We start from the raw sequence: 27993 nt of genomic DNA, 5'->3' as shown, positions 1-27993 counted from the left end.
GAACAGCATATTCTCTACTTCTGACTGTAACATTAGGGACGTCTTTGGTTTGGAACAGACTGTCAAGCATTGAGTTAGCAATAATACAAGTAAGAAATAAGTAATTGAAGGCAATCAGTGACAACCATTTGACATTGACACAAATATTTATGGTCTTGACACAGCGCTACAAGCTATTTAGTGCCTACGAATTTTATAAACTAATGTCATTTATCAGCGTTTCTATTGGTCAAAGCGTTAACCGACACCTACGTCACGTTACTTTTAACGATTTCTATTGGTTGTTTAATGTTGTTTCAAAGCCGTCAAAGGCAGTAAGATCTTTGGTGATATTTTTCCAATTTATTCTCTCTTCAACAAATTCTCACACTTAGACATACTCTCTAATCTGTGCCTGCAATGACTAAATGAAGGTATCATAGAAATCTGCTCTGCTTGCATCAAGTAGTTTAGAAAACCTGTTTTATTTATTTTACATTTAGTTCATACAATAAAGGTTTCCATAGAACTGATTCAACACAAGTACTTAAATCCTGCGAATAAAATTACCAATTAATTATATTCAAACAGTATGGCAAAAACCAATTATTAGCCCACATTGAAACAATGATCATGATTTGTGTTCTTATTGAAAAACTTTGGTAAGTGAAACAAATTATTAAAAAATACCTACCTACCTTCTATTTATTTTAATGTATTTTTACTACATAAACATCTTTGAATGAATTTTAAAGTTTCATATCATTTTAATCATGCTTAAAAATAATAACTATAGTTTCTCTTTTTGTCATATTTCAGGTACCACATTAAATAATTGCAATACATAAGGCTGATAACTGTAATCTTTTTTAACATTTAGTAAGAGAACACACTTAAACTACACCTACAATGATTATTAAAACTGAATCAATAAAAAACAAAGTTGTAAAAAGATTTGTAGAGCATGTAGTTTATTTATTAATTGTTTTTATTTTGATACCGCTATTCTTTTATTTTGAGTTGTGTATAGTCTTGCCTGCCGTTTGTGATGTGTGGTCACCATCTTATTTTTTTCATTTAGTGTGTGCCACATTTTTACTGCATAATATTGTAGGTAATCTCGTGTATGGTATGTTTACTAATACTACTATTAAAGGTCGGTTTCTGGATAGCCATGGTTACAACAACTGGACTTTATGTGCAGCATGTGAATGTAGACGCCCACCACGAGCGTGGCATTGCAATATTTGTAATATATGTATATTAAAAAGAGATCATCATTGCACATTTTTTGCTTGCTGCGTGGGCTATTACAATCACAGATACTTTATTATGTTTACATTTTACATATTTGTATCTATGCTTTATGCATTTTATTTTAACGTTCAGTTTTTAGCACAATTTTTAACATGGAACCATGGTTTAGCTCTAGTGAAATTTGTATTTCCCCTTGCTAGTTTTGTTATTGACTTTGGAAAGGACAGTTTATATGTTTTTTTGGTTGTAATAAATGTTATTGTAGCGGGTTTTACAGGTTTTCTTTTCATCTTTCATTTTAATAATATTTTAAAGGGCAGAATTGTGCCCGAAATGAAACATCCTAAAGATAATCAATATGATAAAGGATGGAAAGAAAATTTAGTAGAGGTTTTTGGCACTAAATGGTATTTTACATGGATTTCACCTTTTGTACAAAGCTTATTACCAGGTAATGGCATTGAATGGGTTAATGGCGAAAAGTTCGAATAAAACGACACTAAAACAATCGTTGTGTTTCCATCTATTACTTAGTTTCATTCTCATTTTGTAGTGTGTTACTTAATAACAATTCAGCCTTTTTAGTATAGCTAGAAACACAACATTTGGTGCTAGAAAATTAATACATAGTAGGTACTTATCTAATCACATTTTCCTTCCAACAGGTTGCTCTGTTAGAATTAGCTAAAATGTATTTAAAGTAATAGAAAATACTCATTCCAATGTACCTACCTTTCGACGCATTTATTCTCAAGAGAAATGTTACTTAATGTGTTTTGTGTATATATGTTACGGTCAAAGTGATAAATGTGAAAATTATGAATAATCGCCGGTTATTATGAATAATTACCGCATGATTTGGTAAATGTGATTAATATGAGATCATTTATGTGTGTATAAAACTAAATAGGCGGCTTAGCTTATTTTTCACTTTAAATCAAAACAATATGTTATGGGCTTTATGGCAAAGTAATGTTACGCAAGAAACAGTCGAAACTCATTATGCCAAATTATATTAATATATGATATCAAAACATTCAAAATGTGTGGCTGTACACAAGCACTATACATGAGCCATTGTTCTTTTATGATATTTCATAGTACCTACTAAGGTTACATTATTAAATAATCACTGATAAATGTAATTCATTTATTACTTTTACCTCAACTGTCGGTAATTATTCATAATAACCGGCGATTATTCATAATTTTCAATTTATCACATTAACCGTAACATATATAATATCCTATTTATACGCGAATAGTTTTCAGTTTATCGGTGCCACTAGGTACAAAATGCAAAAATGTTTGTACTGAAAATTTGTATTCATAGATTTATTAATATGTGCTCTGTCATCGATTGTTATCAGACAGTAAGTACTTACTTACCTATTTTATCTTAAATAACATTAGGACTGACAACCATACAGGGTCTTGGTAGTTTGGTTTCCAAAATTATTGTCTATATTTTCAATTAGGTAAATAAAAATTTGTACTTCATTTATATCAATTTTATTTTTAATATGACATAATTTTGTATTAAAGATTAATAAGTCACTAGCACATAATCACATTAAAATGTATTTTTCTTTAAATTATTTGAGATCATGTAGTCGTCAGAAATTTTATGAAAATATTGTTATTGACGGTAACTGGGCAATGATCGTGAATTACACAAATTATAAAACGTTTATTCATAAAGCTGTACGATCTACATAATGCAGTTGTCGCTGAAGAAATACCATCAATATGAGGCTCTAATAGTTAAGAAGAGGAGTGTCCAAATGAGCTACTAGTCACTAGGAAAAACTGGTTGGTTCTCATTCAACTTGTCAAAATAAAATCTCTTTACATGCACTTTAACACCTCCATGTCCGAGATTGTTCAAGACTGTGTCGAAATATAATGTGTTGTTTTTAGTCTCTATGTATGTTATTGAAATGCAGATTGTATAAAAAATAACGTTTTCAGTCACCATCATTTACTATTCTACAAATTACTTTTAGGATATAAAATATTTATTTGAATAATATGATTTGTACAAATGCATAGTGCCTTGATCTAAACTAATAGAAGATATTAATTAAATGTTTTATAGATATGTATAAGAAGAAATAAGTATAAAACTACAAAATAAACATGAATATATGATTAAGCAAATAAAAATATATGATTGACATGCATTCATTATTTTAGTCTAATTAAGTCAAACCTAAAAATACTTATAACTATTACAGGATTTACTAATACTACTTCAAATCTGAAACTAGCTACTGTCTATCTGGAATATTAGTATTTGGCAATATTTGTGACAGATATCTGCTACGAATTCTATCAGATTGTACTTGTGCTACATCTCTCTGTGTAATTGACTGCTGCAATTCCTCGTTGGGTCTCGAATCAGTCTCTTCATGGTCGTCATTATCTTCGTTATCCAATAAATTGGCAGTTTCTTCCGTGGTATTCGTGTCCCTGTAATGCAAATTTCGTAAGCTTAATACCTACACTTAAAAATATAAAACTTCTGTAAAAACAATTAATGCAGAGTCGATGCTGTAATCAACAATGCAGAGTCGATGCCGTGCCATAGTAAAAAAATAGAGTAGTTTTAATAGGGTTTTATCAATATGCGACTACCATACATTTTGTATCACAATGGGGATTATGATATCATCATCAAATTGCGAACTGTTTTTTAGTAACTGGCACTTACTTATTCTTTTTTTTTAAACTAAACTAAACTAAAAATTATAAACTAACTCGGATTTGAAGGCTTGAATGAACCTTTTTTTTAAGTGTGCCTTGTATTTATTTTTAACTATTCCGTAATAGCGTCAAGTACCTAATTTATTAGTTTGATACTTACGTTTTCAAGGAATCTCGCATGCTTGGAGACATATTGAGTACACCATTACTTGTTGAATCCATTATGTATATTATAACAGCAGCAATCAACGAAACTGCAAAAATGTTATGTATTTTATCACCTTGTCACTGGTGTACCTAAACTATACTGACTATGCACTCAATTTTGAAAACTTACCAAAAAGACATCCCAAGAAAAACATTTCCAACATGAGGTAGCCATATTTATCAACTATCATTCCAGCTAAAATGATCACAGTGGCTAATCCCAGATTTTGAACTGCCTGGCAGCTAGAAACAAACAATTAGTATACATTTATCACTCTCCCGTGAAGTTTTTCAAATCACCAAATGATATAAAATATAAGGAAGTAATTTAAAATTATGAGTCTCTTGGATCAAGAATCATATAGGAAACGAGATTCATCATCAGGAATTCAGGATATTGATTGGACCTACAGACTTGGCCAAATAGACGGGTTGATGAGGCCTCATGTTCGAATATTATTTTGTCCATTTACGGGAAGTGAGAATGGTACCTACTATTCTACTCTGCCTGAACCATAAGGCGCTGATAAGACAGTAATATACTTATGCGTGAAATACTTACATGCCATAAGCAGTTCCCAATTGATTTTCTGGTACAATCATTGCTACCAACGGCCACAAACCACTGGCCAACAGAGAGTAGGATATTCCTAATGTGATCTGCAAACACAAAACTAATTAGTCAGTTTTTTTTATTTCGGGCAATGTAAATAAAACTCGCTTTGAATTTTAGTATCGTCTTACCACTCCTATGTACGGATTGAAGAATGTAAACGCCAACATGAAATGTGCTCCAATTGTGGTCACTATGCTCACTATAACCCATGTAACATTCCTTCCAGTTTTGTCAATAAGAATACCGAAAAACGGACTTAGAGCCGCTGAGAGGAAATACACCATTGAGTTCACATTATTTGCATCTTGTGGGATGAAGTCAAATTTTCGCTCAAAGAATAATCTGAAAATAATATTTTAAAGTTAATTATCATGTTCGTATTCCAGTTACACTGATAATGACAGCTGAATACTTACTTTCCCAAAGCAATGAAAGGAAATATTGCCAGATAATATGCAACACAAATTACAGAAACCATCCAGAAAATAGATTTAAAGTGAAGGACATCTTTAAGTTGGAATGGCTCCTTGTTTTCAGCCTCTTCTTGACGGCCCAAAATCTTTTCTGCTCTGTAGTCCATCCAGCCCAAAATCAAACCGCATATTAAAGAGAAGAGGCAAGTGAGTGCAGCTGAAAATATCAATAAGGTCAATGCGGGGAAGTCCGTCAGAGGGGTAACCACGTATACCCTTACGTAAGGTTCATTTTTGAACAGATACGTTTATAACAGTTAGTTTGATAAAACAGCACGAAATTTTCGTTCAAACTATACAACACAGATGGCACTAGGTGGTGTTTTCAAGCAATAAAAATCGTGACAACTTTTAGTTTGGTTGTCACGTTGAAGAAGAGTGAGGCGTTTTGTGTTCAAAGTGAAAAAAAAAATTCAAAACCAAGTGTTTTTTGAAAGGAAAGCTGGTAAGTGTTTAGCTAATATTAGTAACTGTCGATTTGTGAAGTTTAGTTTGATTTTCAACGTTAATTTAAAGAAATATTCCTAGTGATTAGATTCTAACATCCAAATTCAATATTGGGGGAAGTTCGTACAGTCTGTAAGGGAAAGTCCGGCATATGCCGGTGTTGCCCCTTGATCAGATGTCGTAAACCTTTTGGTGTACCGAACTGTAGTTGCATAATCGAATTTTTTTAATGTAATATTAGGTACTAAACGTCTCTGAAATCCTCAGAACATTTGCGTAACTAAAATTTTATTGCAATTGTGGTGTATGTCAGTTAAATATTTTATAGTGAGTATATTTTCAACAAAAGTCAACTTATAAATTTATTTCTAGGTACAAATGTAAAACGAAAATGGTGCGGTATTATAAAAGAAAGACAGATAAAGCTTCTTATTCAAAAGAAAAGTTACAAGATGCCGTGCGTGCTGTTAGAAACGGAGAGTTAAGTGGATACAAGGCAGCCCAAATTTATAACATACCGAGAATGACGATTATGGACCATGTCAATAAGAAAAGAGTAAAATCTAATACTCTCGGAAGATGCACAGCTCTTTCTCAAGAAACCGAACATAAACTAGCATCATATCTGCATACAATGGAACGTTACGGATTTGGATTGAGCAGACAAGAGGTGTTAGAAATGGTTGGTCATTACGTGACTTTGAATGGAATACCATAATATAAATTAAAAAAAAACCAGCCCTGTCTTTTTTTTAACCTAATTAACTATTATATGTGATAATAAGCTGCCAAAAAGAAAGTATTAAGAATTAATAAGCTTTCCGATCATTATGGTTATTATAATAAATTTGTTTATTTTTTGTTATAAATTCCTGTTCTCGGGGGTGATAATAAATGACTGATTATATTAAATAAATTAAAAGTAATTGTATAAGTGCAAAGAATTAAGAATTATCTAAAGAAGAATTATCTACGCTAGAATGAGAAATTACTGTACTTCACATCGTTGAGTCATAATTTTCCATCTTGTTGCACCTTAAAGTGTAATACTATTGCTCAGTGGCTTTAGAAGTGGCAGTTAAAGATGATAAATAATTATTTTATTAATAAAACTATTTAAGCCTTAAGGTTTATGTGATTTTTGCATTGTCTTGTTTTTTTTAAATAAATAATTATAAGCAAGCATCATAAAATATTGTTTTACTCGGTACATTTATTTATGTCTATTTATAGGCTGACAACCCCTGACCTTAAAAGTATGACGGACTTGCCTCACTTTACAATTACAGCGATATAAAACACGATTGCAATCTTGTATCTTAGGCGTTAAGGTTCACATTTAACTGACATTTATATTCAAATCGATTTCAAATACGCATATACATTAATCTTTAGAATGAAAGATTATAAATGTGGTCGACGGACTTACCCCAAAAGCATGGGGAAGTCCGTCTATACGCCACGTTTTAAAAAAATGCTTTTCTTTATAAAAATAAGCGCAGCAAATTTCATTAAATCATATCATATTATATAATATAGTACATGTTCTCCATTTCTTTTAATCAAAATGAAATCAGGATTAATATCAAAGTATAAATATGGTTGCTTTATGAATTCTCAATAAAGTATGCCGGACTTCCCCGCATTGACCTTACATATTAAATGTGGAAAAAAGAGGATAGAGGAATTCGCCAAAAAAATGTTTAAAACTTTTAATGTTGTATGAATAAAATATTTTCTTTCTATTTTCTAATTTAAGGGGATATCCAAGTACAACCCGGTCGAGTTAACTGCGCACCTGGGTCCGTGACGTCACTTCTACGGACGGGCGGACGCGGGTAGGTGCGCGGGTAAGTGGAGGGAGAGTTGCATTCTAGCGAAGTGCGCAGTTAACTCAATAAAGATTTTTAATATATCGTTAGTATTACCTAAAAATAATGCAACTCCAAGGCGTTCATAGCCTACGTAATAATTCCCCACCCATCGGTACACAGGTTCCATGACCCAAAAATTTACTGTACTTCCAAATCTCGAAAAAGATAATTGTAGTCCAAAAACCATGTTTAATTCTTTTCCTTTAAACCAAAGGACTACATAGTTATTTACAGCTACTTGCAACGATTCTCCACCAATCCTGTAAACCAAAGAATCAGTTAATAATAAAATAAAATAATATGATGATCAATCTTTATAAAAGAGTTTAACATACAAAACCCCCCTAAAATGTATTAAATATACTATTTAACATCTTTCTTACCCAAATATAAATCTACCAAGAATCATCAACCAAAAGGCATTAATGTAAGCACCAACAGCAAAAACAACTGCTCCCACAAATACAATCGTCATGTATATCACAGTTCCTAATCTGACTCCAAAATATCTAAAACAAAGAAAAAATTAACATTACAGTTTTTATTAGGTAAATACAGTAATCCGATTATAACGACGCTCAAGGGACCGATGATATTACGTCGTACTAAAGAAGTATGTTTTTACGTTTTTTCTCAACAAATCAACCAACCAAATCAAAAATATGTCGTCGTAATAAACGGGTTCTACTGTAATGTTAAAGAAAAAAAAGTTTAAAGTTGAATTTCATGCAAAAACCACATTTTGTATTCATATCACAATACTACATTAGAGCAATAAAGTGCAGGATTTATTTATAAAGAGGCTCTTGCTAGCTATGAATTCTCATACAAAGCCATAGCATAGTGTCATTATTGGCATTTAAATAAAAGATCAGATTGTGTGCGGCTAAAGGGTATTGATAAAGTACCTATCTACTGAATAATATCTGAGTCGTGTTTATGTTTTTGTAAATATGTATTGCATTGATAGCACTCTTGCAGTTGCCCTCATTCCTATTTCAAAGGTTAGTTTATTATTATGAGTAATTGATATTGGTATTAGTATGTAATATCTTGTATTAAATAGTTATTTATGCAAGACTAAATACTATTTTCTTAGCAGTGCACATTGACATCTATATTAGTAGGTGATCTATATTATTTTACTAATATTTAATGAAATTGTATACAGACAATCAGAGTGCATATCCAGCATAAAATATGTTAATTCAATAGATTGATTATGTTGTGTCCTTAAAAACATGTACGTAAACAGGCATTGTATTACAATAAATAAAAGCATGTACTATATTATGATAATTACATACCTATCAATAAGATAACCACCAATGAAACACAATATCACATTAGGCCACGAGTATATCGAATATAGTAATGCAAATTGAGATGTGTTTAAATGTGAGTCATCTTTGAAATTATCAGCAAGAGCGCCTGGAGTGTCATAACAAAAATAGGAACCTGAAAAATTAAGCATTATTATAATTATTACATGTATGCAATATTATACACCAAATGCAAGTTTTAAGTAATGATCCTCTATACATTAATTTATCATAGTGTGTAACAAAGCATCTACTTAAGTCATCAAACCCCAAGGGATCGCAAAATAGTGCATAACAATAGATTATATTATTATCTATTGTGTCTCGATTCATGGGGCTTGGACCATATTTTATCAGTAATTTCTCTTTCTTTTCAAAGTCAATGAGGAGGGGACAACAATGGGAGATATTAAATTACATGAACATTCATTTCACATACTCACCAAAACAAAGGAAGCACATTAACATTAATGCTATGAACCTATGGAACCTATTTGCAGGATGGCACCATGACGTCGGAGACAATTGGCCTGGCCTATTGTCACCACTAGACTCAGGATTTTCCATGATTCTAAAACAAACAAAAGGGAATTTAACAAATATTTACACTAAAAACACAAATTATGTTTTTACAACCAAAATAGAAAAAAATATTTACAAATAAATATCTGCTTTTATTAGGAAAATTAATCTGTTCATTTTGCAGATAGGTACTCTCGTTTTACACAAGACAAAGGGTTAGGGAAGATCTTATCTACTTTAGGGAATTCATGTATAAACTTACTTTACATCGACACTAGCAAATCTGTATGTATAAACAATGTCTTAAAAATATATTTTTAAAGGATTTCTTCATAAAGCTTCAAAGAAAAGATTTACCTAGTTAAAACTTTCAATTATTTTGAACCAAGGTAATTTTTGTAAAAATCACTTACTCTGATTTGTAGTTGTATTTTGAAAATGCATAAAATTGACTATTTGAATATCGTATGTGACGTTTTACTGTCCGAATTTATCGAAAAGACAATTATTTTTGCAAGTAAACATGAAAAGCAAAGTGAAAAATATTCAACAACCATTCAGCAATCCACTACCACAAAAAATGTTTTGACACTTTTGACACTTGACAGTTTGTTTTTTTTAATGGCTTTTTCGTTTACTTTTAACGGCTTTGGCCAAGTAGCAAATTGATCACTCATTCACTCATATACGAAACGAATAAAGAACGACGCACACTTATTAACTCGAAAAGGGATCGTAACGGCACGGTAATACTATATGATATTATTACCGTGGTAACGGTGTCAACTTGAGCCGTTCATTATTCTTTGTATGGTGTCTATTGAAAGCATAATGAAAGAAGAGACGGCTAGCACTGCTAGCACCTAGCACTCCCCTTGACAAATATGAAAACTCTCTACTGTAATGGACACTATCGGAATCATAACGTAATTGCCTTACCTCGAGACAAAGCTCACGAACCGTGCTACATGGGTGGTCAGGGCTTACGACTCGCCGTCCGAGAGCTTACGGTTCGTCGTCTGCGAACTTGCGGTTCTTCGTCCACCTTCACTTTTCTCACCCCGCCTCCCGCGTAGGATAGCTGATACAAATCGTATATTTATGTTTGTTATTAGTTTGTATAGGTAATTATGCAGAACCCGACTGTTGCCTCCGATGGTAATGGTAGTCAACTGTCAGTCAACAGCGGTCGGCGAGCCGTAGGTACTTATTTATTATACAGCCGCTGCCGTATACAGTATTTTATGCAACGTTTACTTTGTCCTAGTGCAGTATTCAACCCTGAAGTAGCTACCTAATATCCTATGATCGGATTGCTACGTATTACTTTTTATTACAGCTTTAGGTATGTCTTAAAAGGAGACAAGTTGAAAGTAGAGCAGTTTTCGGGATGGCAGGGATTTGAATTTATGGCAGTTATTTCGTCAGCAAATCTATTCGAATTCTAGATCCACAGAAGTAGTGAGAGTTCTAATCTGTTCGCTTAGATAGATATTGCGTTCTGCTCTGCTGTGGTGAAGTATTATAATGTACCTACCTATGTAGTAAGCACAAATATTATGTACTTGTATCGATTTGCATACAACGGACCCTATGTTTATAGCATATCAACCTTAGATATGAATGGTTATCACAGTTCGTTCGTTTCAGCCGAAAGACGTCCACTGCTGGACAAAGGCCTCCCCCAAGGATTTCCACGAAGACCGATCCTGCGCCGATCACAGTTTTCATGCGAAAATAACACTGCTAAATTACGAATATCCGCTGCTAATTAAAAATACAGTATCAAGCCTACTGGCAATAAATGATTTAACGTATTGAAATTTTGTAAAATTATTTAGCGAATGATATTTACCAACGTTGACAACGAACTAGTAATCTTTTACGCTCACTGAGAAGGATCAATTTCCAAAACATAGTATACCTAATAATGAGCCCAAACTTTTCAATTTTCCAATCACACGAAGTACCTACCTACCTACATAAAATTTAAAACATAAAAGGCACTAATAAGGTAATTAGTTAGATACGTAACCTACCTACAAAGACCTACATATGCTAATATACTTACCGATATTTCTAGTTAATGCGCAAATGGAAAGTTGTAAGGCGTCATAGTAAATTGTTTTCCTATGCACTAAGTAAGTAAGCTACGTTGTATCCTTTGTTCCTATTTGGTATCTTTTAAAAGCATTATTATCTGCTTAAGCCCAAGTAGTTTATTTGAAAATCAGTATTTATAAAATATGCTGAATGGAAAATTGTATGCGTCCTTTAATATCAATAAGCAAGCTGGAGGTAGGCCACTGGTGTGGTGCGGCGACAGCGCGGCGCTGGGCGACCGCAGGCGGGCGGTCAGGGCGCTCGGCGCGCAGTGCGCAGGGCGGGCGGGGGCGCGGGCGGGCGGCCGCCGGCGGTCGGGCGCGCAGTGCTCCTCGCGCAGGACCGGAGCGGTGTTCACTCGGCGGTGCGCCACGGCGCGACATGCCCAGCTGATGTTTATTTATACCGCGAGCTCGGTGGAGGGTGCGCGCGGGAGGCCCTCCCCTCCGCGGCACCACGGTTTCGCGTGATGCAGCCGAGCGAACTTGTCGACACCGCGCACGCCACTAGCGGAAACCCCCCGCAGCGTGGCCTCAACGGTGGCCGTTTCGACTTTGACGATGGTGGTACATATTGTGGCGGGTGGGAGGACGGCAAAGCCCACGGCCACGGTGTTTGTACTGGACCCAAAGGCCAGGGCGCCTACGCCGGCTCCTGGCACTTTGGCTTCGAGGTTTCCGGTGTCTACACCTGGCCCAGGTGAGATAGTGACTTCGCCCGGGCCTCGCACATGCCCGAGCGCAAATCCGCGTTCGAAGCCGCTCCAAAAATAGGCTGCTATTAATAATTGAGTTCGGTGTTTCGCTAGAAAACGTGTGTAACGGCGGTGAAAGTGCCTCATGGCCTAATCTCAACGAAAATGTTTCTATCGATCTGTTTCTGATAACGCCACGTGATAACAATATGTAGCATAAGTACCTACTAATGTCAGTCTTGTTACCACTGGAAATGAATGAATTAAGATCTATTAACAATCTCAATGATGTAACGACCAATATATCGGTATTGTGCATGATCAATTTGAGTTCAGTTTCGCACACTGTGTGTTCTAGTAGCCTGGAGTTGGACTCTACATCAAGAAGAATTAAAGTCGTATTAAAATTATGGTTTTTAAAAAAACAATCCCCGCACTATCATTTTTAACTAACTGAAATTGAAATGAGATTTAAACCCCATTACATCCCTAAATCTACCTAAACATTACTTATGACAGTTAACGACTTCCAAAGAGTTAAAAATGTGATTAATACCTACATCAAAATGCACCGAGGACATTAGTCATCATACGTTTTTAATTAACGGCCTGAAACTTGTGCTGAAATTAGTCAAATGGTTCAATTATATGACTGAAACAGTCAAAGGTTTAAAGTAAAGTAAGCTTTTAAGTAAAGCTTAGATCCAAAAGTTAGACTCTACCTACAGGCACAGCTATAATCAAAACATAAAGTGTTGCTTACTTACCTACTGACTGGTTGTAATGGTTGGACGTACCTACCAACATCATAACATTGAAATTATAAAATACGGGCTCCCCATTTAAACTGGGACAGTTATTTAAATAATTTAAACTAGAACTAAAAGTTCTTAGTCTTACTTATGTATTATTAATTCTCCCATCACTTTTGTTTAATTGGAACTTAATTTTACCTACTTAAGAATGATACTGTGCATTAGTTTTATGTGTAAAAGTTAAAATAATTATACATTCAAAAATATTTCAATATCCGTTTTAGTGTAGGTATAGTAAGAGCCTAAAGTAGGCACTGTTTCATGAATATACGATGAGTATTTGGTTTGCATCTTTGTATTACACAGCCCCTGTTGTTCTTGTTGATCATGAATTAAACATTAATATGACTGAAACGCGACTTCGCACGCGCATACCACTAAAATATGTACGGGTACTAGACGGGGAGCTTCCGTGTTAACAATGCTGTTAGCTTTCAGACGTTTCAGATAAGTAGAGGTGTCTACTTGACTAGGCACTGTCTAGTTTATTCGAAATACCTGAATGCATGCAGTAACACTAAGGCTGAGTTGCACCATCTTATTTTAACTTTGACAAACGTCAAAAATATGTCAAACTCCATACAAAAAGCACCGGTTATCGTTAAATTTACTGTCAAAGTTAGGTGGTGCAACTCAGCCTAAGTACATACATCAGCGTCAATTTAATACTTACTACTCGATAAGTATTTATTTGGCACAGAGGAATTATTGGTTTAATTCTCTAAGTACGTAGGCGTTAGGTATGTAACTTATATCAATTTGTTGTGATACTGCTACCTACCACTTCTAAACTTACTCTATCCCCCTTAATAACACCATAATATTGAACTCTGGCTTAAATTGTCATTTAGTATGGAAATGTAATTTTAATCCAGAATTATTTTTTATTAATAAAGGGTAAATGCCTATGAATTGGAGTCCTTTAATATTTAACTTTATTATTTAACTAGGTACTTATATTCTTTAACTTTATGATCCTTTAAATTGGTCTGAAAATTGAAATTAAGCCACTTAAAAAGCCTTAACGTATCAAGTTTTGAGCTTCGTGTTCCTCTTTTTAAGTTAAGTTTCCTACTTGGCTGAAAAAGAAGTGGCTATGGTAACTACGTATATTTACTATCTATGAAAGAAATAAGTAACAGTATAAGTATATTTGTGCATTCTCATTACATGAAACATGCAATGCAGCTGCTACTGCACTCGCTACAATTTACAACATTGTATGATGCAAAGATAACCCAGATATGAATAGTAAGTAGGTACTCCTTCCCAAAATGTAGAGTCGTTCCTCCGTGTTGATTCGAGACCACGATCGCCTCGCTGCATCCCCGAAGCCTAAAAGATAGAAAGCAAAACACATTTAAAGAACTTTCTATAGTCAAATCTTGTAAATGTTACACAAGGTAGAAGCGATAAGTGATCTACACATGTGGCTGTACTAAATGTATGGAAACTAGAACTGGAAACATTGATTTTTTGGATAAATCCTGTTTATTCTGTAATCTACTATTGAAACCGTTTGATAGAGCTCATGAAGCACATTCAGGATCAGTATCCAGCTTTTCCGATATTATCTTGTAGTTTTTCATATTGTGTGGCTTACCAAATGTGGTATGGAAGCTGGAAACATTGAATTTTCGGATAAATCCAGTTTGTTCTGTAACATACATAGATTGATACCGTTTATCTCGTGAAGCACTTTCAGGATCAATGACCAGTTTTTCGATATATTTTATTTTAGAAATAATCGATTGAGATCACTATCCTTTCCATCCTGTATAAAGAAGCGAAAAACAAAGTTTCTATTTTCCGAGTGCATGCTAAATAGTATCGGTCTATCATCTTGTATTATTTTTAGGTAATAATTAAAGGTATAAATTAATTAGCTCTACACCTGACAACGCACATTCAGATTGACTCTCTATTCATCTTAATATACCTATTACCTACTATCTTTAAAACAGTTACAACTCGCTGTTTAGGACGGTGTCACTAATTTATTTAAGAAATCTAATAAGGTAGATCCTAAATACGATTTGATATTATATTTTTCATTGTCTGAGACCAGCATTCATTGACACCCTTAATTTTTCTCCCAGTTCATCAACCCCCAAACAGTCCCTTTTATGTAGAGCTAGTTATAGATGCAACTGCGAAGGACGTTCTCCTGGATGCCAATTTGTTTTAATAATATGTTTTTTTTTCTCATATTTTAAATTTAATTTTTAACTTGCTCATCTTCTACTTATGTCTATTTAAAGGCTTAATTGTTATCTAAACAAAAGATGAGCACGCTCAAGCTAAAAATCGCAGTTCAGAAACCAGGGGTTACTTTTGGTAACACTATCCGTAATATTCGTCAATTGGTGGTAAAGAAAGCTGTAATCTGGCCTCTTTTTACATATTAATCAAGCCTACAAAGGTGTGAAAATGAAAGCCTTCCATAAATCTACTCGTAACTATAGGGAAAGTTTTAGAGATGCTAAAGTTTTATTAACCTAATTTCTTTCAAGTTTAATCTCCGATTACTTGACTCTGAATTATGTACCTATTACTACCTATATAGATGTAGACAATGTTAAATTGTTTGTCTTTAGAATTGTAAAGGTTTACATACTTTAAAAAGAATAAATGAACAGTTTAAAAACATAAAAAAACGCTTTTAATTACTGCACTAAAAGGCTCGAACGAACCCAAACTCGATGAGTTTCCGCCGTTTCGTTTAGGAGTTCCTATGGTCACCTCCCGACTCGATCATCAGATCAGTTCTACCTACCATAAAATTGTATAGTCATCTAATCTACAGGTACCTATACATATAATTGTCAAGTTTCATGATGATACAAGAATTAGAAGTGCGTGTAATTCAGATTCTTAAATTCCATTACATAGTTACATACACGACGACCTAATAAAAGAGTGTTAATGAATAAAGTTTTTTAAACCTAAACCTACCTATACAAATGCATTAAGGGAGAACAATAATAATATTATAACTTATATATTATCTAAGTTTTTTAATAGTAATACAACGTTAATATGCTGGTCACGAACTGAAATGGAACATTAATTTCCTAAACCTATCTTCCGTCGATGAAATTTTACACTTTATACCTAAAACCCCAGTTTGATAAACCGTAGTGAAACAACAAGTTTTGTTTGTTTGGCCGCAAGTTCATAATATTATTAAACGTAGTTTAATAATGAAACTATACTAAATAATACATCCCTAGGTATAGTTTTACAATAGTATAGTACATACATAATTAATATCATAAACATAATTCAACGCGATGATTCCTCGCCTGCATGGCTTCGATTGTCATCGGCCAAGATATTTTTAGCATTCGTTTACCGGTCTAGATGTAACATGGTTTTACTTTCGATTTGCTGTATGACTATTGGTAGGTACCTAGTAGACTATTTTTATCCGCTTTAATTACTTTTCAAATAATTACTCACAGGCGCGATAGTGTGTTTTCAAGCCAGACAACCGGTGATTTTAAATGATTGAACTTTTTTCTTTTAAATGTAGGTAGCAATAATGAAAATTTTTTAAAGCAACATTAATAGATCGATAGAGTAAATGGTGTATGGCTCTGTCAGAATGCGACGCAGTGCCAGGCCTTCCGGTTATATCTCACAGCAACCGCCTGCTCCGTCCAACCCACTTTCATCAGGTCATTGCTCCATCCAAACAGGGGGCATCCCGACCGACATTCTTTTTTCTGCGTGACCTCCATTCTACGAATAAGACTTCTTTATTCCCTGCTCTGAGAAGTCGTTGGGGTAATGGTCTGTGCTGGTCAATCACTGGAGTTATTAGTAATGTCTGACACTGGGTTGTCAAACCAGACTGAACCCAGTGATATAGAGTGGGTATAATTGACACTTAACCACATATTTCCTACTTTAATCTTCGTAAGTCAGAAGGCAGGTAAGCGGTTTGGTCGATGCCTTGTTTCTCCAACTTTAGTTAGTCAATGTAACGCTACATTTTCTGAGAAGGAATAATAATATGATAGGATGATTGTAATAGGAATTAACAAAAATATTTGTTTAATACGTGTTGTTATCATGTAAGCCAATTTTACGTGCACGATGTTCTTAACTTACCTTTTCCCTATTAGGTAACTTCCTGAATTACAACTACATACATGGCAGGTACGAAATACTTTCAACTAGTATACTACATTAATTAATCCTTCAAGCTCCGCGAATCTAGACACAATAGATAATCAATTGTTATGACATTAATTAATGCCGTCTGGGACTCAATCGGTTAATATAAAATGGTTAATCGCAAAACAGGTAGTTAAAAACTCAAAGTAGAAGAACTATGAAAAAAAAGGATACCAGTAAGTACTTTATTTTGTTACTCGGTTAAAAAATACATTTGTATGAAACTCATAAAACTCATTTATTTCTGTAAATAGGCTTAAAAAAGCACTTTTACACGTCCCAGTATTAACCCTACCACTGCTTCAGGACAATAAATGGGCCAGTGCTGAGAAGAAGCAGAGCGCAAGAAACTCAGTCACTATTGTCAGCCTCTTTTTCAAAGGTTTACAGGCTTTCAAATGTACAAAGTTATAAATATTTATGCGAGCTAGGCAGTAACGCATCCCAAACATTTTTATCTTTTAAATAACCATCGACTTTACTTTTAATATGTGTTTTGAATTAATGAATGGGTAGTTCTACCACAGTTTGTGGTAATTTATTAAAGAATTTAATAATTTGTATTGTACATACTCTCAAGTAGGTACGTAATACGATCTTAGAATGGTATAAAGTTGCAAGGTATAAAAGTATACCACATGCGTAATTCAAAGCCACATCCCCAACCCAAACTTAATAAATAATATCCGTGAGTTACTAAATTCATTAATTATAATAAAAAATTGCCAAGTGCGTGTCGTGCCACGCGCAGTGTAGGGTTCCGTAGTTCTTCGTCGTTAACACAATATATTTCAGAAGCCAGCAATTACTTCATCTAAAGTCACTTTTAATATTTTCTTCTAAGGAATTTTCACTAGTTAAGAAATTGTTTAGTCTTAGGCTGTATTACTCTTAGGCCTGTTTTCACCATCAAGCCCTAATTTTTAAGTGACCCCTATGTAAACAAAATTCCTGTTAATTGCTACCATAGGGTTCACTTAAAAATTAGGGATTGATGGTGAAAACGGGCATTAAACTAACTGGTGTATCTTAACCGCTATAGTTTTCCTTGAAAGTTCATGAAAAGCAGTATCATTACGAATTGTCCCAGATTTTTAAAGCCAACAGTTTAGTTTTTGAGGGGGGGACGCCCTATTTGAACAAAAATTGGCACTTTAAACTTTAATAATTTGCAAACTGATCCCTAAATGGAAAAATAGATACCCCTATATAAGCCATTTTAAAAGACCTATCTAACGATACCCCACACGATGGGGTAGAAGATGAAAAAAAAATTCATCCCCACTTTACATGTACCCATGTACCCTAAAAAATAAACCTTGGACAGACAGACAGACATATCGGAACTATAAGGGTTCCTTGTCAGGACTACGGAACCCTAAAAAAGATAAACCACGTAAACCATGTGCTGGCAAAAGAGAATTTCAATTTGATCACGTCAGCAGTTCCGACTCTACGAGTAGAGATTCATTAATCAGTTACGATAGTAAAATTGATGATGGCGATGATTTTTAGTAAGATAAGCTAAATAAATGGGGCATTGATTTGTGGAATATGATTTTTCTTTATTATCGATAGACTTTCCTCGTTTTCCTTGACTTAGGTAAAAACGTATACATGAAAGATTTAACAGAGCAATCTGTAGTCAGGCTGATTCACCTGCGCCGAATAAAGCAATGTTGTTCATCGAAATCGCCTTTCATACGAAGTCGCGTTCTTATTTGGTGTCAACGATCCTGAATGATTATGTACCTACCTACGCATTTTCAAGAATTTGCCTGATTAATTCAGCTGTATAAACATCAGTGTTTTAATAATGAAGGTTTTATAAATTGACTAGCTGTGCCCGCGACTTCGTACGCGTGAAAATAGTCTTAGAAATAACACCCGCTACGTCAGCGTGACGTCATATCGTTCGATTCTGTTGTCTCTGTCTTAGAGTGGGAAGGCACGAGAAACCGGCAGCCCGGCGCGCCGCGACACTTTGCTCGAGCGCTTGGCTGTGACGGACGTTCTCTCGGTTCAGGGACTGTGATATTTGTGACCTAGATCATTATTTCTGCCATAGGCATATTTCTTTATTGCGTTAAATTGATTTGTGGAATTATTGGTTTCGGTTATGTAATAAATCGATATCTGCTGGTGCCGTACATTACTTTTAAAAAACACTCTCACCTCTGATCCTTAAGATCAGAAGTGGGATTGACCACGCGTTCTAACCGTTTTTGCCATCTATTTTTGCCTTAGTTTGTGATTATAAGTGCAGTGTTAAAAGTTAAGATGACCAGGCGTTCGTCTAGATTAAAAAAAGAACATGATTATTCTCGTAGACAGTGTCGTGATAAAAGTTAGTTAAACGTCGGGTTTGTTCGAATGTCGAATGCCGCCGTTAAATGAACGTGTGCATCGATTGAGTATTGAGTGTCGAGGTAGGTCACCTAGGCGATGTGTACGCACTCCGCGTCGTAGTCCTATTGGGAATCGTGAATATTCACGTAGCCCTCATAGTGATTTTTGTAGGCGCTGTGACAGTTTGTACGGCCGCGGCCGCCATAGCTCGCGCGACGATGTGTTTGGGAAAATTTCGTCGCGAATTGACTCGTTTGAGGGTGGATTGCAACTGTAAGTGACACCGTCCAATGTTTTTTTGGAGCTTGTTTGTGATGGAATCGTTACGTGTCTCATTTGCGGCAGTATGGGCAATAAAAAGGGTGGCACTGCCCAAAGGAAACTAAATACGGAGAGTGCAGTCCTACCGCGCGACGCGACTGCGAAACCCTCACCGTCGACACCGGATGATGGGAGGAGTAATAAATAGGCTTGTGTAGTACATGTACTATGTACTTATAGGAAGAAATTCCTTTAGTTCACTTTAGTACAGCCGATCACGAATAAATAGGTGTGAACGAGACATTAAATTGGTGACAAGCGCGCGCGTGCGAGATGGATTCGGCTCTGTGAGTGTGTTGCGAGTATTTTGCGATATTGAACTTAAAGGTGATAGTAATAAAGACGTTTTTAGTCCGATCTGATTGAAAAAATCAGTGTACTAAAATGAACTACCTAACTACATTTTTGACCAATTGTAGGTACTAGTTCGGAGCGATCCGTTCAGTGTCCGAGTAAGAACAAGCTTGGTAATAAATATTGCACGTTTTGTATTGGTCATTTTGTCGATTCTCGCTTTCAAAAGCAGCGTTGGGGAATTCGAGTGGGAGGCGGTCTTCAACTGTGTTTTTGCTTAGAGTCGAATCCCAGCTCAGTGGCATAATACCCGCAATATTAGTGTAAAAAGTACCCGTTAATATTTTGATTGACAGCGGGTCAGACATTTCGTTAATGTCCTAATCAGTTTTGAAGCGTTTTAATTTTATTTTAATAGAATCCCGACTTATCGTGTGATGCGAGGAATCGGAAGTCAGGAGGTCGAATCAACTACGTACGTGACGACTTTTCAAAATCTTGTAAGCAACGTGATAGTTCTTGTGGTTTTCGTGATGGATCACAAGACGATGTCTTAGTAAAAATTTTGGTTTGACCAAACAAAATAATTATGTAGTGGGTAACCTTCCCACGTCTTCGTCAGTAGTACTACCGTCGACTCCAAATCAAATCAAATCATTTATTGCATTACATGTGTGGTTTGACAATTTCGAGCCCTGACCCTGAGTGTCGTGCGCTGCTTTTGCTGGATTCCGAGAGGCGCATTCCTGTGGATGCGGTGGCCCTGGGGGCATGGAGCAAGAGCACCAGCGCGACCCGCGCAACTACCAGGGAGGACGTAGTGAACAAGAATATTGGCGCTTTGTCTGGTTTGCTACAAACAAGGTCCTGTCACTTTTGTATTTCTTTTCTTATCTACCCTTGTATACTCACGGACATTGCCCGGGGGCGGCGTGACCGGAGGGAGCGGCGAGCGTTCGGCGAACGAACGAGCAATGTTTGGTTCGCGAGCGAACATCGAAGAATACGATCCTGACGAATATGTGCATAATTTTTGATATTTGATGTGCAGAGGAAGGCCGAGCGTGTATTTTGAAGTGAACGTGCTGCCCATACAAGTTTAAACGGGCGCTGGCGCATCACCACTATGACTTGGAGTTGCTGGCTGGGTCCTGCATCGAAAAACCCAGGAGGCCGCCGAGCACATGGGCTCGTGGCGCGGCGAGTGGACTCCAGGGGCTTGCGGAGCATTCTTGGAGGATGGCGAATCTTCACTTGACATGCAAATACGGCCTCTGTCAGTTTCTGGCTTTGTCCAGGCAGACGCTGACTGGTTTTTAATACCTGAAGCGTAGTGGTGACTTTGACATGCAAATACGGCCTCTGTCAGTTTCTGGCTTTGTCCAGGCAGACGCTGACTGGTTTTTAATACCTGAAGCGTAGTGTTGATTTTGACATGCAAATACGGCCTCTGTCAGTTTCTGGCTCTGTCCAGGCAGACGTTGATGGTTTTTAATACCTGATGCGTAGTGTTGATTTTGACATGCAAATACGGCCTCTGTCAGTTTCTGGCTCTGTCCAGGCAGACGTTGATGGTTTTTAATACCTGATGCGTAGTGTTGATTTTGACATGCAAATACGGCCTCTGTCAGTTTCTGGCTCTGTCCAGGCAGACGTTGATGGTTTTTAATACCTGATGCGTAGTGTTGATTTTGACATGCAAATACGGCCTCTGTCAGTTTCTGGCTCTGTCCAGGCAGACGTTGATGGTTTTTAATACCTGATGCGTAGTGTTGATTTTGACATGCAAATACGGCCTCTGTCAGTTTCTGGCTCTGTCCAGGCAGACGTTGATGGTTTTTAATACCTGATGCGTAGTGTTGATTTTGACATGCAAATACGGCCTCTGTCAGTTTCTGGCTCTGTCCAGGCAGACGCCGCAGGTTTTTAATACCCAAGGCGTAGTGTTGGCATGCAAATATGGCCTCTGCTGACGGCAACGGGTTAGTTAGTAAGCACATTATGCAAACTTTGGGCCTCTTTTGTGCTTACTGTTCTAACTAATCTACGGATAATAGCATTCCGGAGCTATTATTCGTGGGACTACCCATGTATTTCTCACATTTGTAATTTTATTTTCACTAATTAATTTTTTTTATTATTACCCTCTGAGTTTAGTTATTTTTAACATCAATTTTGGGTCCCTTATCGCAATCACATGAGTGCACGCATGGGATTGTGCCAAAAGGCTGTGATCTTCCTAACATTTGTGAATTTTAACTTCAAGAAACGACGGTTTCATTTCGGTTCCTTGTAACTGTCATACATTGAACATACACCACTGACATTCCAGATGATAACCATGGAACCGAACATGGGTGAACCAACCTGGTGAGGGTCAGCCTCAAGCTGCACCCAGGGCTCCGAGCATCAGCTTCCTGCGGACCAGGGCTGCGATGACCAGCCTTTGGCGGGTCCGAGCTGCGCAGACCAGTTTTCAAACGTCGGCGAGGTTATGGTGTGCGTGGAAGAAGCCGTGGCTGATGGGGAGCAGGCAGCGGTCGAGGACGCCGCACGAAAAAAAAGCACTCTCACCTCTGATCCTTAAGAGTCTTAAGGATCAGAGGTGAGAGTGCTTTTTAAAAGTAATGTACGGCACCAGCAGATATCGATTTATTACATAACCGAAACCAATAATTCCACAAATCAATTTAACGCAATAAAGAAATATGCCTATGGCAGAAATAATGATCTAGGTCACAAATATCACAGTCCCTGAACCGAGAGAACGTCCGTCACAGCCAAGCGCTCGAGCAAAGTGTCGCGGCGCGCCGGGCTGCCGGTTTCTCGTGCCTTCCCACTCTAAGACAGAGACAACAGAATCGAACGATATGACGTCACGCTGACGTAGCGGGTGTTATTTCTAAGAATAGGTTATTGAATATTTTTTCCCGTTATTGCAACATTTTTCATCGATACTCCGCTCATACTGTGCGTAGCGTTATGTTACATAGCCCTTTAAAATTCTTGAATTTATAGATAAAATCTATGAAATAAACGTGACGAGAAGTAGGTATGTAAGATTTCGGCAAACAATAACAACATAATCCACGGACATGTGGTTAATATTAACCTCAATAATTACTCATGCATGAGTCAACTTGAGTTTTGACAAGCAAGGTTTCAGATTTGTGGTCGTCTCCATACATGAATGATTAAAGAATTCTCCGTGGCTCGCAATCCACACAATATTGAATTTTACAATAAATGTTTATCAAACTTTTTGTCCGTTTTACTTTTTGTAGTGCTTTTTCGGAGGGTTGTTTGTTTTTAGTTCAGCTTTTTAAGGCTTCGGGCATTGTTGTAGCCAGGTAGAATTCGTGCCTATTATATGACTTCCGTAAAAACAAAGAAAACAATGATTTTAAAGTAAAGTTGTTTGTTTCGGTAAGAAGAAAAGGGATACAAAGAAGTACCTATTACGTAGCTTTATAATGTTTCTGCGCTTGAAAATTAAAAACTTCTACTCGTAGTAAATATGTACTTACGTGGATGGTAGGAATGAACTGCCATTTTATTCATCAGACAAACGGTTAATGTTGCGGAAAGATCTTAGAAATATGAACAAAAATGTTGTAAAATATATGTATTTCAATTAATTTACTTAGGTAGATTTACGTATTTCACCTTTCACCACATTTCCCTTTTCATTTTAGTTAACGTTGAGCTTAACCTGAAGTCTGAACGTTGCGTTATTGGATAACCTTGACCTAGATAATTTTCTTAACCCGCAAATATGAAAGCTATATCTTCTGTTGGATTTTTAACTTAATCTAATATTTACCTGTGTTAGTCACACCTATACGAGTATACTTAATACATACATAATGGGCGTCTATGGATAATACCTGTATTGATTTTACATAACCCCGCGACAATGTTACAAAAGTACGATTTCGAAAGCTCAGACAAACATGGGTTTTGAGATAAGTAATAAGTATGTATCAACTTATTCTATGTCAAAGCTTTATTTTTTAATTCTTACTATTTATTACTCATAGTTTTCAAGATACATTTTATTACGACTGAAACAGCATCTCTGTAATTCAGCGGTAAAAACAATTTACTACTCGGTTAGCGAAAGCTCACATGGTTTCGAATCTGAAGTACCTACTCGTTAGCTGATTTTTTTTCTGTACATATTGTAATTAATATAACCTACTACACTTTCTATTTTATGCATAGTAACTAATTAAATAACCGAATGAAAATTGAAAACCAATCCTGCTACACGTGCGATCGAGAAGAAAAATTTACAGAACAGTGCCAGCTTGTAGACACATCGGTATTCAATATACTACTTGACGCGAGCGCATTCACACATCGAGTGATGATTTGCGTCAAATGTAGACAACAAGTCGTGCGCATTCGCCACGCACGTGTTGTATGTATTTAAAAATTCAGGGTGTCCTGAAAAATATTATCAGACGAGATTTCAGGAGAACAGTGCCTACATCAGAAGCAATTTATGATGATCCTTAACAATCCTCAAAGTCGTAAAACCAAACCCCCAATTTATTTTATTTAAATATTTTATTTAAATTAATAAAACTATAAATATTCAACAATGCATATACAATATGAAATGGGTAAAAATTAAATGAGCATCTTATACCTAATAAAATATTTGCCTTCAAAAGTTACAGTTTCAGTTCAGCCTAAATACAATCACATCATTTCAACCATACAAGGTTATTAAAAATAATACATAGTTGAAGTTGTAATGAAGTTAAAAAATTTTATGTAGCTTTTATAATTTATTTCTTTTGTTTTTTGATTTTAATTATTTAATGTAATTATTATTGGAATTTTATGGGCCCTGGCCTGAAATAAATGAATTTTATTTATTTTATTTTATTTAAGTTCAGTTCAGTTAATAGGTAAGTACAAATTCTTTCAGTAAGTTTCAACCATGCAAGGTTAATAAAAATACATTGGTACCAATACAATAAACAAGCTTCAAAGCAAAAATAGAGTTAGAGAAAAAAGTAAGACAAAAAGCGCACTTTATGTAGAGAGCACATAGTATAAGATCCCGCTATACAACGACCTTCACCGAGATGCTTATTTGATGAAACATATTTTATATTCAATTTAACATGTCAATAATTATATTGCTTAAGGGTTGCCTAATAAATTTCAGTCCAGGATATGATTAATTAATCATTAAAAAAAGTTTTATTTTTAAATATTTCATCGGTTTGATTATTAAACAAACACCATACCAATCGAAAGTATGAAGCCCATAGAATATGCAAACGTTAGGTTGCCTATTCTTTTCCAGTCATAACTCTCGGGTTGCCAGGTATAAACAGGTAAATTGATAGAGCATTTTGCATCGGTCTGATAATTTAATCAAATATAAATGAAAATAAAGATTATTTCATTATGAACACGGTGGTATAGGGTTGCCTGCGAAAAATCAGTCCTGAATGACGGTTGTCGAATTTTGTAAAGTGAAATTAAAACTGAAAGGTGACATTTTTCGAGTAGTTGGCAACATTTGGGAAAGACGAGTTGTATGAGGCGTTTGTGTGTCTTGTCAAGAGGTGTCGCTTGGGTGAAGAAATTTCTCCAGTGTTGCCATGCTTTCGGAGATTTGGTCCAAAAATGTCGAAAGTGGAAATAACGACTTCCGGTCAAAAATTTGGATGACGCCTCCTGCAAAAGGGTCGTACAAATGACATTTGACCATTTTCATCTCGATCACCTGGCAACACTTGCAGCTATGGGGAAAAGTATTTTTTTTCGACATGGGTGTCTTTAAAGTTAAGGACGGACAGAAGGAGATATGGCGGAAAAAATCCAAAAATGGGGTTTGGTCGGTTATACGACCCAAATTATGGGAAAAATCCGAAAATTCAGAAAATCAAGATGGCGACCGAGTGAGCGGCCATTTTGTAAAAAGTTTCAGATTTCTGATTTTTCAAATGCATTTTTTGGGCAGTTGGCAACATTTGGGAAACTCGAGTTGTATAGAGCGATTACGTAGTTTGCTAAGGAGTATCGTTTGGAAAAAACAACATTTTCCAGTGTTGCCATACTTATTGCATTTTTCGCTTAATCTAGACCATTTTCCGCGCCGAAACCCATTTTTACTTTTTTTCTAACTTAAACCAATCCCGTGAAACAATTCCTTAAAACCACCCAAGTCCCAAAATTTTGTGGCCCCGTAACTGCCAGTGTTGCCAGGTAATCGAGATAAAAATAGTCAAATGTCATTAGTTTGACCTATTTGCAGGAGGCGTCATCCAAATTTTGGACCAAAAGTCGTTATTTCCATTTTTTACATGTTTTGACCAAATCTTTCAAAGTATGGCAACACTGGAAAATGTTGTTTTTCCAAACGATACTCCTTAGCAAACTACGTAATCGCTCTATACAACTCGAGTTTCCCAAATGTTGCCAACTGCCCAAAAAATGCATTTGAAAAATCAGAAATCTGAAACTTTTTACAAAATGACCGCTCACTCGGTCGCCATCTTGATTTTCTGAATTTTCGGATTTTTCCCATAATCTGGGTCGTATAACCGACCAAACCCCATTTTTGGATTTTTTCTGCCATTTCTCCTTCTGTCCGTCCTTAACTTTAAAGACACCCATGTCGAAAAAAAAAATACTTTTCCCCGTAGCTGCCAGTGTTGCCAGGTGATCGAGATGAAAATGATCAAATGTCATTTGTACGACTCTTTTGCAGGAGGCGTCATCCAAATTTTTGACCGGAAGTCGTTATTTCCACTTTCGACATTTTTGGACCAAATCTCCGAAAGCATGGCAACACTGGAGAAATTTCTTCACCCAAGCGACACCTCTTGACAAGACACACAAACGCCTCATACAACTCGTCTTTCCCAAATGTTGCCAACTACTCGAAAAATGTCACCTTTCAGTTTTAATTTCACTTTACAAAATTCGACAACCGTCATTCAGGACTGATTTTTCGCAGGCAACCCTATACCACCGTGTTCATAATGAAATAATCTTTATTTTCATTTATATTTGATTAAATTATCAGACCGATGCAAAATGCTCTATCAATTTACCTGTTTATACCTGGCAACCCGAGAGTTATGACTGGAAAAGAATAGGCAACCTAACGTTTGCATATTCTATGGGCTTCATACTTTCGATTGGTATGGTGTTTGTTTAATAATCAAACCGATGAAATATTTAAAAATAAAACTTTTTTTAATGATTAATTAATCATATCCTGGACTGAAATTTATTAGGCAACCCTTAAGCAATATAATTATTGACATGTGAAATTGAATATAAAATATGTTTTATCAAATAAGCATCTCGGTGAAGGTCCTTGTATAGCGGGATCTTAGACTAACACTGTGCACTTTTATTCCACCACAATCTTGACTCATTTTCAAACAATGAACTAAATATAAAATTGAACTATTGATTTATTTATTTATTTATATTTTTATTTATTTATTTATTACTAGCTCAGAAGAAAAAATACAAGGACAAACGTTACACGTGTTGAGTAAATAAATTTAGTGATAGATTTCAGTGTAACGAAAAGGGACGTAAACAAAACCTACATGTTTAATGCCCCATTCCGTCCTTGTCGCGCCAAGGCCATTTCTCTTCACAGCTACAGTCAGTTAGTTTCACTTGTAATATTCAGCTGGGACCGCAAATCGTCTAACGCGATATAAATAGAGGTTAGACTTGAGTTGTTTCAACTGAACTCATCTGTAGAACAGATCATTCCATTATCTTACGAGACTATAAAAACTGAAAGGAATTCTGACTGAGCGTGTATTGTTGATTCCTTCAAA

At 35.8% G+C, this 27993-nt stretch overlaps 3 protein-coding genes across 3 annotated transcripts in view; 2 read left to right on the top strand and 1 right to left on the bottom strand.

Annotated features, from left to right (window-relative positions):
- The first annotated feature begins 335 nt into the window (after window positions 1-335).
- On the top strand, window positions 336-3184 carry LOC135087796 (probable palmitoyltransferase ZDHHC24). Its single transcript, XM_063982589.1, has 2 exons — window positions 336-641; window positions 799-3184. The coding sequence occupies exon 2, from the start codon at window positions 889-891 to the stop codon at window positions 1726-1728; it is 840 nt and encodes a 279-aa protein (XP_063838659.1). The 5' UTR covers window positions 336-641; window positions 799-888; the 3' UTR covers window positions 1729-3184.
- On the bottom strand, window positions 2733-9984 carry LOC135087795 (major facilitator superfamily domain-containing protein 1-like). Its single transcript, XM_063982588.1, has 11 exons — window positions 9817-9984; window positions 9325-9452; window positions 8867-9017; window positions 7943-8068; window positions 7614-7819; window positions 5182-5395; window positions 4894-5107; window positions 4712-4809; window positions 4280-4392; window positions 4103-4196; window positions 2733-3708 (listed from the first exon to the last, which is right to left on the bottom strand). Exons 2-11 carry the CDS (start codon window positions 9446-9448, stop codon window positions 3507-3509), a joined length of 1542 nt encoding a protein of 513 aa, XP_063838658.1. The 5' UTR covers window positions 9449-9452; window positions 9817-9984; the 3' UTR covers window positions 2733-3506.
- A 1989-nt stretch (window positions 9985-11973) lies between these two features.
- The window catches only part of LOC135087793 (uncharacterized), a 25609-nt gene continuing 9589 nt past the window's right edge, over window positions 11974-27993 (top strand). The window contains exon 1 of the mRNA XM_063982584.1: window positions 11974-12205. Coding sequence (XP_063838654.1) covers window positions 12067-12205 — 139 coding nt within the window. The 5' untranslated portion in view covers window positions 11974-12066. The remainder of the gene's footprint in view (window positions 12206-27993) is intronic.

The sequence above is a fragment of the Ostrinia nubilalis genome, chromosome 3 (genome assembly GCF_963855985.1).
Source record: "Ostrinia nubilalis chromosome 3, ilOstNubi1.1, whole genome shotgun sequence".
Classification (NCBI taxonomy): Eukaryota; Metazoa; Arthropoda; class Insecta; order Lepidoptera; family Crambidae; genus Ostrinia; species Ostrinia nubilalis.
Note: the sequence above shows the minus strand (reverse complement) of the source record. Positions and strands in the feature narration are given on the sequence as shown.